Source organism: Physeter macrocephalus, chromosome 11 (assembly GCF_002837175.3).
Source record: "Physeter macrocephalus isolate SW-GA chromosome 11, ASM283717v5, whole genome shotgun sequence".
Classification (NCBI taxonomy): domain Eukaryota; kingdom Metazoa; phylum Chordata; class Mammalia; order Artiodactyla; family Physeteridae; genus Physeter; species Physeter macrocephalus.
Genome location: NC_041224.1, coordinates 41,664,031 through 41,677,991, shown reverse-complemented (window position 1 = coordinate 41,677,991; position 13,961 = coordinate 41,664,031). Strand labels below are relative to the sequence as shown.

The 13,961-nt window shown below is 42.4% G+C and overlaps 1 protein-coding gene across 3 annotated transcripts in view; it reads right to left on the bottom strand.

Moving 5' to 3' along the window:
• BTBD1 (BTB domain containing 1) overlaps positions 1-9,217 on the bottom strand; it is a 45,059-nt gene extending 35,842 nt beyond the window's left edge. For 2 of the 3 annotated variants that reach the window (XM_024117407.3, XM_028494847.2), the window contains exon 1: positions 8,729-9,205. In XM_024117407.3, the coding sequence (XP_023973175.1) occupies positions 8,729-9,144 (416 nt within the window). In that variant the 5' untranslated portion in view covers positions 9,145-9,205. Of the gene's footprint in view, positions 1-8,728 lie in introns of all 3 variants that reach the window. The other variant, XM_024117408.3, reaches the window with a different exon arrangement.
• Positions 9,218-13,961: the final 4,744 nt, after the last annotated feature.

Genomic DNA, 13,961 nt, shown 5'->3' with positions numbered 1-13,961 from the left:
CCGCCCGGAGCCTGTGCCCCGCAACGGGAGGGGCCACAGCAGGGAGAGAGCCGCGTGCCCCAAAAAAAAAAAAAAAAAAAAAAAAAACACACACACAAAGTGTTTTGAATAATGCCTGACAAATACTTAGCCTCAGTAAATGTTAGCTGTTTATTTTTATATTGCTTCGTTTCTCTCTATTTTCCTCTGCATTTCAGAAGGTTTCCTTGCCAGTCTTCTAGCCCTTCTATTTTTCTCCCCAGCAATCACGTTTAAATTTCTAAGAATTCTTGCTTCTTTCTTGAGTGTTCTTTTTTTACGCCACAGCACTATGTCTCCTTTTTATGGATGCAAAAATGTTCTCAAGTCTCCAAGTTTTAAAAGTTCCTTTCCGTTCCCTGAATTACCTATTTCCTTGAGGATCAGCTGTTCTTGGTCTTTATCATATTCTGATTTTCCTTATATGTCAAAAGATTAATGATTATCTCCAGTTGAATATCCTGGTAGCTGGTAAGTTTTCTTTGCTGCTGTGTAAGTATAGGAGTGCTTTCCAACTAAAACCTTCTCCAAAATGTTAAGTGTGGCTGGGAGCTGTGCATGTGGGAGGCTTGCTGATTGGCACCTTGCATTAGAGTGGGAAAGCAGCCTTTAGGTTAGAGAGACCAACCCCCTGCCCCCCGCCATTACCCTGGAGTCCCTAAACCAAATCAGCACCCTAGTTCTCCCCAGGTGGTTTGTCTAGTTTATTTAAAGAGGAGCCTGTCAGATGTCACCAGGAGTTAGCATACAAGAGGGGGTTTGAGGGGATGGCCTATAAACAGGCTTTAAATTAATGCCCATGTTTTAACCCTACCTTCTCATTTTCACCCTCTTCACTACTAACTCTCCACCTAGAGCCGTGCTGGGGCTCAGCCAGGAACGGCAGCTCCCACCACCACCGTAGTTCCTCATGCTCTGGATTCTGGGCTCCAGACTTGGCCACTCCATTTCATCATCAACACACTTCCAACTGCTTTGTTCCTTTTCTACATTGGCTTCCAATCTCTCTCTTTTTTTTTGGTCTTCACTGTAATGTATTTATTTTCTTTTCAGTCAGTTTAACTGGGCCGAGAGAAGGCTAACATCATGCTCAGTTCCCTTCCTAAACTAGAAACCTAGGAAGTTTTTGTTTTAAGGGCAAGATAGGAAGAAGTCTTTACATCTGTCTTAATTTTTTTTCAAGCAAAAATTACTAGAGTTATAAAATATAGAGCTGAAATGTGGGGCCTTTATTACCATTTGTTTGAGTAGATTCAAACTTAAGGAAACCAGCTCCACAAAGCTGAAGTACATGGTTCTTTAAGAATCTATAAGTGGGTCCCCTGACAGGGAGATCTGGAAACGCTTCCTACAAGAATTTCTACCTGAGATCTAAAAGATGAAAAGAGGGTAGGAAGAACATTCCAGGAATCAAAGAATTGTGTTTTTAGACATTCTATATGGTCCAAAACCCCATTCAAATTGCTTTTATGAAATTATACCTCAGTAATATACCTTTGGCTCGAATATATTTAAGAAACATCTACATTTATATCTAAAGACATAGATTGAGGATACTACTCATGTCAGTAATGCCTTCATTTATTTATTTTTGGGGGCTGTGTTGGGTCTTCGTTGCTGCGCGCAGGCTTTTCTCTAGTTGCATCGAGCGGGGGCTACTCTTCGTTGTGGTGCGTGGCCTTCTCATTGCAGAGCGTGGGCTCTAGGGCGCACGGGCTCAGTAGTTGTTGCTCGTGGGCTCCAGAGCGCAGGCTCAGTAGTTGTGGCACACGGGCTTAGTTGCTCCACGGCATGTGGGATCTTCCTGTACGAGGGCTCAAACCCGTGTCCCCTGCATTGGCAGGCGGATTCTTAACCACTGCACCACCAGGGAAGTCCCAGTAATGCCTTCTTTATGGGGGGACTGCATCAGGAATTTTTTTTTTAACTGATCTTATTGTCAGACACAGTTGTGCATCTCCTAAGCAGATGGTTTGTTTTTAATCTACAAACACTATGAACTGTAACTGACTAGACAGGTTTTTCTTTTTGTAATAGTTGCTAAAATTATCAAAATTAAGTTTGTAGAGTACCTATAGCATGCATTTTTGTATTGGCTTCATCTTGGCTCTGTTATATTTCTTATCCTTGTGTTTCTTGTAAGACATTTAAAATTCTTTTTGGAGCAATGCAAGTTATAAATAAATACCAGACTATAAACAATAAGAAAGGGAACTCTGTGTTTCTTATATTTTTTCCCTATATCTTTCCTACAGCATCAGACACAGTGTGGGCACCTGGCTAAGCTTTAATGAATACATGTTAGCTGACTAGACAATTCACTACAGGTTTCTAGCTATCATTGATAGGGAAACCATTTTCATTTCTAATAAGAAAAAAGGCTACTTGAAAATCCAAGAATCATCTTGATTCATATTTTATCAATACATACATGTTTTCTCTACATTCTGTTTAATTACTAAAACTGCTATAATAAAAAAGCTATGTAAGCCAGTGTTTACAAAATATAATTAAAAATTAAACATAATATTAGCACAATACTTTGTATTTTAAAGTGAACATTTCAGCTCTGATACACTACCTCTAAGGACAAGAGCACAGAGAAATAATTACAGGTCATCAAACTATTTCTGATTTCTCCCCGAAGATGAATGGCTTTCCAAAAGATAAAACTTAGGTTACATTTAATCTAATTTAAAAATTAAAAGACTAAGGTAAAAACTTCATTTTAAATTAGAAAAATCACAAGATCATGTACAAGAAACTGTGTATCACTACTGATTCTTTCATTTTACTCAAAAACATTTATTGAGGGACTGTATAATAACAAGACACTGAGACAGGTCCTAGAAATACAAATACGGGAGAGATAGCTCTGCCCATAAAAAGCTTATGGTATGGTAATAAAATGATTAAAAAGTAATGTCGTAATTATAACAGACTTATGCATTAGGAATGGTGTGATAACTAATCTCTAAAGATGGCACCAATAAATCACGCCTACTATCCATACCCTTATACAGATCTGACCCATAAGGAATCTGGGCTAATCCTGTTTGCCTCTTGTTAACTAACAGAATGTGGCAGAAATTAACACTATGCCAGTCTGGGACCTAAACTTTGAGGATGCCTGGCAGCTCCTACTTTTGTGCTTTCTGGAGCCATGGGCTGCTGTTATCCAATAAGTCAAGCTACCCTGCTGGAAAGATCAGCTGGAGAAGACATGGAGAAAGAGAGAAAAAGGTTCAGCCAACTCAGTCTGAATCAAACCTCCAGATGACTCCAGCCCCAACTGCTATCAGACTATGACTGCATGGGAGACCTGAAGAATATGCTATAAGAACCTCCCACACAACCCTGAAAGATAATAAAACCATGTTTAAGCTGCTAAGTGTTGGAGCAGATTGTTGTACAGCAATAGATACAAAACTTGCTACAAGAGATTAGATGAGGCAGAGTGCAAAATTAATGATGTTTTATAGAGGAGATAAAGACTGAAGTATATCTGAAGGGTGGTAATTAAGTGTGGAAATCTTCTAGGCAGAAAGACTAAGTACAAAGGCAAGGAGGCTTTAGAAGGCAAGTATTAAAATAAGGGAAAGGCCATCAGTAGAGTCGGGGCACTGAGGAGATGGAGAGGAAGGGGAATAGATATCAAATCATAAAGGTCTTGTAAACCTGCTGAAATGTTGGGTTTTTTTTTGTTTTTTTTTTTGTTGTTTTTTTTTTTGTGGTACGCGGGCCTCACACTGTTGTGGTCTCTCCCGTTGCGGAGCACAGGCTCCGGACGCGCAGGCTCAGCGGCCATGGCTCACGGGCCCAGCCGCTCCGCGGCATGTGGGATCCTCCCAAACCGGGGCGCGAACCTGGTTCCCCTGCGTCGGCAGGCGGACGCGCAACCACTGCGCCACCAGGGAAGCCCCTGCTGAAATGTTTAAACTGCATCCTGTATGCAAAAAGAAGACATTAAGAGATTCAGAGGAATCGTGATAATGTCTGGATGTGAGAGAAATAACTTTGTTAACAGTGTGAAGAATGGAGAGAACTAAGTCTAAAGGCAGTGGTCTGTCTGAAGCAATGCTGGAAAAAATTAAGAGAAGTGGGCTGAACCTTCATGACTGGTCCAAACAGGATAAGAAACACATGGAACAGACTGGAACCAAACTACAGCTTGGAGCCAAGCCCACCTGAGTCAATTCCCAACTGACCCACAGAACAAGAATATTCAAAGGAAGAATAAATGATTGTTTTTTTTAAGCCCCTGAGTTTTGGGGTGCTTTATAGCATTATTGTGGCAAAAGCTGACTGAGACAGGGCCTAATAAGCGTGCCTGCCTCAAAGACTGTTCTGAAATTTGAGTTCCCACAAGGTGCTTAGGAACAAACGGTAAGCGGAACGTGGCAAGCACTCATTAAGTGTTAGATATTTTTACTGTTGACATGTCCATCTGTATGAGTACCAGACATTCGTTTGTGATTGTCCAGTTGGAAATTGGGTTCGGGCTGAGTACAAGTTTGGCAATATAGCTGGGGGAGTATGTAGTGCCATGGGTTAATGGGAGAAAGGAAGAAGACAGCTGAAGACAGAACCTGAGGAATAGTTGTCACCTGAGGAACCCATGTCTTCTTCCAGCCACCGCTCCATTTCTCTGTGCCTCTTTGCAACAAAACTCCCTGAGAGGATTATTTATACTAGTGGCCTCCAGCTCCTCACTTCATATTTTCTCCCCAATCTACTCTAATCTTTTTGTTGAAATCACTCTTGCCAGGGCTATCAATAGCCTCCATTTTGTCAAAACCAATAATCAATTCAATGTTCTCATTTTACCCAACTCTCAGCAGCATTTAACATAGTCAACAACTCCCTCTTTATTGGAGCACTTTCTTCAACATGACTTTCAGGACACCACGTGGGCTCCTTGCTTTCCCTTCTAATTCCGCTAACAGCTGTGTCTCAGTCTCATCCTATGCTCCTCCTCGTCTGCTACATCTCTACATGCTGGAGGGTCCCAGAGCTCATCCCTGTACCTCCTTCTCTTCACAGTCTATTACACATTCCTTCCCTAGGTAATCTCATCTGGCCTCATAGTTTAAATACCATTTACTCTTAACTTTCAAATTTATATTCAGCAAGAAGCTCTTCCCTAAACTCCAGGTTCGTATTTCTAACTGTCTGCTCTTATATCCCTCCTTGGATGTCTGGTAAATCTTCTTGGTTCTACCTTCAAAATATATCCAGATTTTGACTACTTCTCATCATGTCCATCACTACCACCCTGGTATATATAACCCACCAACAGCTCTTGCCTGAACTACTGCAAAAGCCTCTTTTATTCAATTCCCTGCTACTCATTTTACTCCTTCCACAGTCTAATCTCCAAACAACTGCCAGAATGAGTTTTTTAAAAATGTAAACCAGATCATATCGCTCCCCTGTTCAAATGCTTCCCACCATACACCAGAGGGAATCCAAGTCCTTCCACAGGCTCCACAGCCCTGCATGATCCTGGTCAGCCTATCTTTTTGACCTCATCTTCTAGCACTTTCCCCTGTATTCTATCTGCTCAAATCACACTGGTTTACTCTTGCAATTCCTCTAACAGGAGAAACCTGGGGCCTTAAACATGTTTTTCCTTGCTTAGAATGCTCCTTCCCTCGTGACTTGATCATTTTTCCTTAAAATACTTACCAGTACTTGACGTTATATCTTTGTTTCTCCGTACTGGATTATAAGCTCCACGAGGGCAGGGACTTTCTCTTGTTCACTGAGCCAATATCTAAAACAGTGACTGGCACAGGGAGGCAGTATTTCTTTTTTCTTTTTTTTTAGACACAGGTCTCAGACCAGATAGGGCCTTAGAGACCGCATTAAGGATTCGGATTTATTTTAAGAACAATCAGGAGTCATTGGGAGGGTTTAAACTAGGAAAAGAATATAATAAGGTCTGTATTATTATAAAGTTACCTCGGCTATTGTATAAAGAATGATCGGAAGGGATTAGGGGTACATGTGGGGAAATAAAAGAAGAGATTTTTACAGCAGGTGGCTCAGCTAAGGTACAGGTGCTTGGGCTAAAGAGAAGATTCAAGAGATTGCTAAATAGATGGAATGAACAGGACTGGATATGTGTGTGGATATAAGAGAGGAAGAAGACGAAGTCCATAACAAGGGAGGCAGTATTTCTCAAATGAGCAACTAAAGAACATCACTTAAAGGTCTGGCAGATCAAAGTGAGCAGTTTCTTAAAGTGCTTCAAACTCAAATTCAAAAGCCTTTAAGTAACATTAACTAATTCAAGTTGTAAACATAAAAGTATGCTCAAGCGAACCTGCTTTTCCACCTCAGCAAGTACTGTGAGACATCTTTTTGTCACACAATAGCTAACAACAGCACCTATGCTTCACAACCAGCCAATAACCTAAGTTTAAAAATCACTTTCAGGGCTTCCCTGGTGGCGCACTGGTTGGGAGTCCGCCTGCCGATGCAGGGGACACGGGTTCGTGTCCCGGTCCGGGAGGATCCCACATGCCGAGGAGCGGCTGGGCCCGTGGGCCATGGCTGCTGAGCCTGCGCGTCCGGAGCCTGTGCTCCGCAATGGGAGAGGCCACAACAGTGAGAGGCCCACATCAGAGAGAAAAAAAAAAAAAAAAAATCACTTTCAGAATAGAACAATGACTAGAACCTGAAGGACAAACACCATGACTACGCTGAAAATAGGAAAATTTCAAGGACTCAGATTAATTCACTTATTTTCTATTGATGGGAAAGGACTGACTGATCAACAGCTTCAGTGAAAATATGAAATCAACATTTTCCCTCTACATTCTTATCCTAGCAATCTCAGTATTTTTTAAAGGAAAAAGCTACCCAACAATATTTTTAGATCAGTGGCTCTCACGTATCAGTATTTAGGGAGAGTATTAAATATGCTCTCAAGGTCCCACCTCCAAACATTACAATATTGTAAGGAAGGAGGAAGAGACCTACAAATTTAACAAGTACTCCAGGTGATTACAATGCAGGTGGACCAACAGCTCATTAAAGAATACTTCTAGTTTAGAAAAACTAAATGAGCTATAACCAATCCTCCTGGTTGACTTCAAACCAAAAACCAAAATGATCTAGATCCTAGCTTTTTAGTTGTTTTTCCCCCCTTTATAAATGTAATTGAACTAAATTACAAAAAATATGAGAAACAAAGAGAAAAAAAAAGTCAACATCATCTTACCATTCCAACACAACTCTGATTAGCATTTTGGTATATTTCCTTCTCTCCTTTTCTCTAAGTATACATTTGCTGTTTCTTTTCCCAGTTTTTAATCATAATGAGCACAGTTTCAAATGCTAATTATATACATTTTCCACATTAATGTTATTACCTAGTCTTCATGAATATCATACTTAGTTGCTGCACTACATTCCATCAAATGCACCTATCACTGTTTATCTAAGAATTCTCTCTGCTTGACTACTTCCTCACTACTATAAATAATCCTGCCTTAAATATTTTTGTGGGGAACATTTTCAGTACTTGAATACGTCCTACCTGTGGGGAAAACAATCTACAGTGCCAGACTGTTTTACCACCACCTCTGTCAGAGAGGGCTCCCCCCAGATGTTTATCTTAAAAAAAAAACTGGAGGGTTTAATGGAAGAGGAAAAGTACTATATTTTTTAATTTGCACTTCTTTAATTACTATCGAAGTTAAACATTCATTGTTAATTATTATTTTTTCTTTCCCTAAGTTATCTATCCTGTCTTTATCCACTTATTAATGGGATTTTAGTATTTCTTTTCTACCTGTGTTGTGTTAACTTTGTATTCAATTTCCTTGATCTTCTTGAGAGCTGTGAGCCTTTGTGGAGTATTTATCTGTTCCACTGACCTACCTGTTTTTGTCTCAGTACCACCCAAGACTGCTATTTTAATGATACATTCTACTCAGGCAGCTAAAATCATCTTGGTATAATGAAACACACATGGCCTCTGGTATGACTTGGCTCTGTTACCCCTTCAAGTTACTTGACTTCTCTGGGTCGCAGTCCCATTTGTAAAATTGTAGAAAACAATACCTATACGTTCCTAAATGGCCTTTCGTTAATAACAGCTAATAATGCCAAACTATTAGCTCCCTCCCATTAAATAAAATTAATCAGAAGTCAATCTTCTATCCTCAAGTAATCAAAAAGCAAACTCTTAACATCGAAAGGGAGATTCGTTCTTAAGCAAACATAACCTTATCTGCAGGAACAAAAGGTAGCTAAAGCCAAACTTACTTGTTTTGATATTAACTGCCTGGATCATGACAACTAACACGAATGAAAAAGGCGAGGATAAAAATAAAATTTAAAAAATTCAAAAGGTCATCTCGTCTACAAGACTTCCCAAGTATCCCTCTCCCCCAGCAAAAACCTAAAACGTCGCAAATGGGCAATCAGAACAACCTGACCCATACTCTGTCCTCACCACTTCTCTAATTCCCAAGCGTGGGCAACAACCCGCTACTGGAATGTGAAAACGCACGCTAATTGGCCCTAGACACTAATATTTACTCTCACAAACGGCGGGTAGCCGTCCCGGCCGACAGATTTCGGTTTCGCCCTCCCCGAGCATCACAGACTCGGGAGGAAACTGAGGCCGGGAGGGTAAGGAAAGCCTTGCCCAAGGACACCGCGGGGTTGGGGAGGCCGGCTCGGCGCCGCCGCTCACCTCAACAGCGCCAGGAAGGCTGCGGGCTCCACGTCGGGCAGCTCGATCTCGGCCGACGTGGTGGCCATGCCGCCGTTGAACATGGCGTCGAAGACTGCGCTGCCGGCAGCCAGCACGAAGCGGTGGGCGGGGATGCGCTGCGGACCCCCAGCGGCGGCGGCGCCGCGGCCCTTGCCCAGCACGAAGCGTACATCACTCAGCAGCTCCGAGTTGAAGAGGAACGCGAAGCGCTCCTTCAGCGACGCCTTGGTCGCCTGCCAGTTGTACAGCGGCTCCCGCTGCAGGGGGAGCAGGGGCCCCAGAGAGGACGACGGCGGCGGCGGCGGCGGCGGTGGCGGCGGCGGCCCCGCGGCGCCCGGCTCCGCCTCAGCCCCTGGGACCTGCTCGCCCGTAGCTGCCGGTCCGAGCGAGGCCATCCTCCAGCGGCGCGGCTCTGCGGGCTAGAGACAGCACTCCCGCCGCCCAGCCGCCATCGCCGGGGCCGCCCCCCGAGGCCGGCACCGCCTCCCTACCTTCCGGGAAAGGCGCTTCCGGAGGCCGCGCGCCTCCGCCGGCCCCGCCCTGAGCTGCCCTGCGCGCGTCCCCGCTGGGCCGGGAGCCGGAGGCGCGCGTGGCCGCCCAGAACGGACCTGGAGGGGACGGTGCCCCCTGCGGCGTCTCGGCCGCCCTGGGCGCAACGAGCTCACCCGAGCCCCGCGCTCCGGGTGGTGGGACTTCGATGGGCTGCATGGGGCCCGGCGCGGGCGCCTTCTCAGACCTGCGGGCCCCGAAGCTCTCGCCCCTCCCTACTCTCAGGCCCCTCGTCACCAGCTGCAGCGCCCCCCACGTGTATCTAGGACAGGTCCCTAGGCTCTCCTTCTAGGAGTCGCACGCCTGGAAGTGTAGGGGGCCCGAGGGCTTGGCCGGCAAAGCATGTGGGAGGGGACGACCTGATTCCACGTAGCCCCCTCCCCCGGTGTCGTCCAAGTCACCGCTCCAGACGGCCGCTGCTCCTGTGGTAATCCCTGGAGCACAGCTTGGAGACCCTCTGCATCTAACAGCCTTCCCTTTCCTCCTTCTTCCTGTTCTGTCTCTAATTTTGGTATCTGTGTGGACTCAGGCATTTTTTAAAATGTATTTTAACCCATTACCAAAAATTAACCATATTTTAAATCTCAAAAAAACCCTCAAAGGTACCAAAGCAAAAATAATACAAGTAGTATAGGATGCATTATCTGGTACGGGACAATAAAGTCATAATTTAACAGCAAAAAAAATGAAGACACTGCGTTATCAAAACTTGTGGAACACAAAAGTTGAGCTCAAGGCTAGAGCATAGCCAAAAGCAGTTGTTTACCAAAATGAAAACAATGAAAATAAGTGAAACAGGATCTGGGAAGATGGCAGAGTAGGAAGCACCAGGAATCTGACTCCCCACCTAAATAACAATTCCACTAGCTGAATCTGTCTGATGCACTTATTTTGGAACTCTGGACTCTGTTGAAGGCTGGTAACTTCTAGGGGAAGACTTGGACAGTAAATCGTTGTTAATTTTGGTCAACTTCAGCTCTTTGCACAGTAGCAGTTACCCATCCTTCACCACCAGCTGCATGGCAGTACACGAGTTCCTGGAACAGCTTGCACACAACTTTGTCACCTACAAATTGGCACTTGCCATCTACCTCTATAAGGATCAAATTATGAGCCACTGCAGCTGCTGACCTTCAACAACCCCTGAAAGGAGTTCAGGGTGGAAATCGGGAATGAGGCACTCTGTGCTCTGGGAAAAACTGGCAGAACAGGTCTTCGGATAGTTAGATATTTTCAGGAGTCCAATTCTTGCAATTCTTGTATCTCCTCATATCTAGAAAAGCACTAAAATCCTTTACGGTGATGTCTGCTCCTTGTGACTAGCAGTAACCTTCACAGGACTAGCAGAAAACTGCAAAAAATATGTGCTTGATTGCATGTACTCCCCCTTCACCAAAATCACATATATACTGACCTCCCCACTCTTTGGAGCAGTTTCTCAGAGCTATCTGAAATGCTGTCTCCCAGGCTATAGTCCTCATTTTGCCCCAAATAAAACTTAACTCACAGCTCTCACGTTGTGCATTTTTTTTTCAGTCAACAACTTGTAGGAGCCAGGGAGGGCAAAAAGGCACCTATCCTCCAAACATTGGGGATCTGTGCTCTGATTTCTGCTTCTGAACACAAATGTACAGACAAAGAGGGGGCAGCTATTGTTGTTGTAGTACCTCTCTCCATTGTTGGAAGATGCTTTAGCTGAAGTGACTTCCTGGGGATTTAAAGGACCAGCACCTTCCTTCCCCCACCCCCCCCACCCCCATCCTTTATTTTCACTTTTTACCTTTTGGGGAGCCAGGTATTAAAGACTAGTATATTAAAAAGCAACCGTATTCATGGGGAAAATTAGAAAGTAACCATACATGCCCAAAAGGCTGAGAAAAGACCTGAGAAGACCTTAAGTTTATACCTCAGGCTGATCCTTGGCAAAGAGACAGATTTTACAGTAATCAAAACAACAAAAATAGCAAAAATAAGCAAATGCTTGGGAAAAGGGAGAATCTGATTTGCAAACTTACCACATTATTAGATTCAAATGTCCAGTGTTCAACAAAAAAAAATCACAAGGCATACAAAGAAATAGGAAAGTTTGACCCATTCAAAGGAAAAAAATAAATCAGCAGAAACTGTTCCTGAAAAAGACCTAATGGCAGATATACTAGACAGACTTTAAAACAACTATCTTAAAGATGCTCAGATAACTTAAGAAAATGTGGAGAAAATCGAGAAAATGATGTGTGAACAAAACAGAAGGATCAATAAAGAGATAGGAAGCTTGAAAAGAAACCAAAAAGAAATTCCAGAGCTGAAAAGTACAATAACTGAAATGAAAAATTTGCTAGAAGAATTCAAGGGCACACTTGAGCAAGCAGAAAAAAAGAATCAGCAAACTTAAAGATAAGATAATAGAAATCGTCAAGGCAGAGAACAGAAGGAAAAAAGATTGAAGAAAAGCAAACAGAGCCTAAGAGAACTATAGGCCCTCATAAAAGAGACAACACTGTGGGAGTTCTAGAAGAAGAGAGAGCCAAAGGGGCAGAGAGAACACTTGAAGAAATAATGGCTGAAAACTTATGAAGCAAAAACTGACAGAATTGAAGGGAGAAATAGATGGTTCTACAGTAATACTTGGAGACATCAATATCCCACTCACAGTAACCGATAGAACAACCAGACATAAGATGAGTAAGGAAATAGAGGACTTGAACAATCTGATAAGCCAACTAGATCTAACAGATATACAGAACACTCCACTCAACAACAGCAGCATGCACATTCTTCCCAAGTGAACATGGGACATGTCTTCTCTGACCACAGAGATGAAGTTAGAAATCAATAACAAAGGGAAAATGGGGAAATTCACAAAATTGTGGAAACTAAACAATATACTTTTAAACAACCAATAGACCAAAGAAGAAATCACAAGAGAAATTAGAAAATTCTTAGAGACAAATGAAAATGAAAATGCAAAATACCAGGGACTTCCTGGCGGTCCAGTAGTTAAGACTTCACCTTCCAGTGCAGGGGGTGTGGGTTCAATCCCTGGTCAGGGGGCTAAGATCCCACATGCCTCGTGGCCAAAAAACCAAAACATAAAGCTGAAGCAATATTGTAACAAATTCAATAAAGACTTTAAAAATGGTCCACATCAAAAAAAAAATCTTAAAAAAAAAGCAATATACCACACAACATTGTAAATCAACTATACATCAATTTAAATATATATATATATATACCAAAACTTAGGAGATGCAATAAAAACAGTGCTAAGGGGGAAATTTACAGCTATAAATGCTTATGTTAAAAAACATGCAATGTCTCAAATCAACAACATAACTTTACAAGTTAAGGAACTAGAAAAAGAAGAACAAACTAAACTCAAAGCTAGCAGAAAGAAGGAAATAATAAATATTAGAGCATTGATAAATAACATAGAGAACAGAAAAACAGTACAGGAAATCAATGAAACCAAAAGTTGATTCTTTGAAAAGATCAACAAAATTGATAAACCTTTGGCTAGGTAGACTAAGGAAACAAGAGAGAAGATTCAAATTACTAAGATCAGAAATGAAAGTGGGGACACTACTACATGCTACAGAAATAAAAAGGGTTATAAGAGAGTACTGTGAACCATTGTTTGCCAAAAAATAGGATATCCTAGATGAAATGGACAAATTCCTAGAAACTCAAAGCAACAACAACAGAAACCTTTTAAAACACTTTTTTAAGCAACTTCCCTGGTGGTCCAGTGGGTAAGACTCTGTGCTCCCAATGCAGGGGGCCTGGGTTCGATCCCTGGTCAGGAACTAGATCCTTCATGCCACAACTTAGATCCTTCATGCCACAACTAAGTCCACACGCTGCAAATAAACTAAAAAACACAGATTCCACAGGCCACAACAAAGATCCCAAGTGCCACAACTAAGACCCAGCACAGCCTAAATAAATGTCTTAAAAAAAAAAAAAAGCCATTTATTTATTTATTTAAAATACATTTATTTAAAAAATAAATAAATAAAAGAAAATGAACAAATACAATACAATACAATAAAATACAAAATACAAATACAATACAATACAAAAAAAGCCACTGTGACCTATTCATCATTCTGTGTCAGAATCTAAACATGGTCACCTTTGGACAGAGTGCCACCAGTCAGCCCACCTTGGGCAACACGCCCACTGATGACACTTCTTGTCCATTACCCAACCAAAACCATAACATGAATTTGAAACAGGGAAGGAAAAAAGAACCAAAATTTCTAGGGCCCTGCTTTTTTTCTTCTTTTTTTTAAATTGAAATATAGTTGACTGTAAAATATTGTGTTAGTTTCAGGTGTACAACATGGTGATCCAACAATTAAATACATTATGAAATGATCACCACAAGTCCAGTAACTATCTGTCACCATACAAAATCATTACCGTATTAACTCTTAATTAACCTGTATTAACTCTAACTCTACACCCCTGTAACTTACTCATTTTATAACTTGAAGTTTGTATCTCTTTTTTTTTTTTGCGGTACGCGGGCCTCTCACTGTCGTGGCCTCTCCCGTTGTGGAGCACAGGCTCCGGACGCACAGGCTCAGCGGCCATGGCTCACGGGCCCAGCCGCTCCGCGGCATGTGGGGTCCTCCTGCACCGGGGCACGCACCCGTGTCCC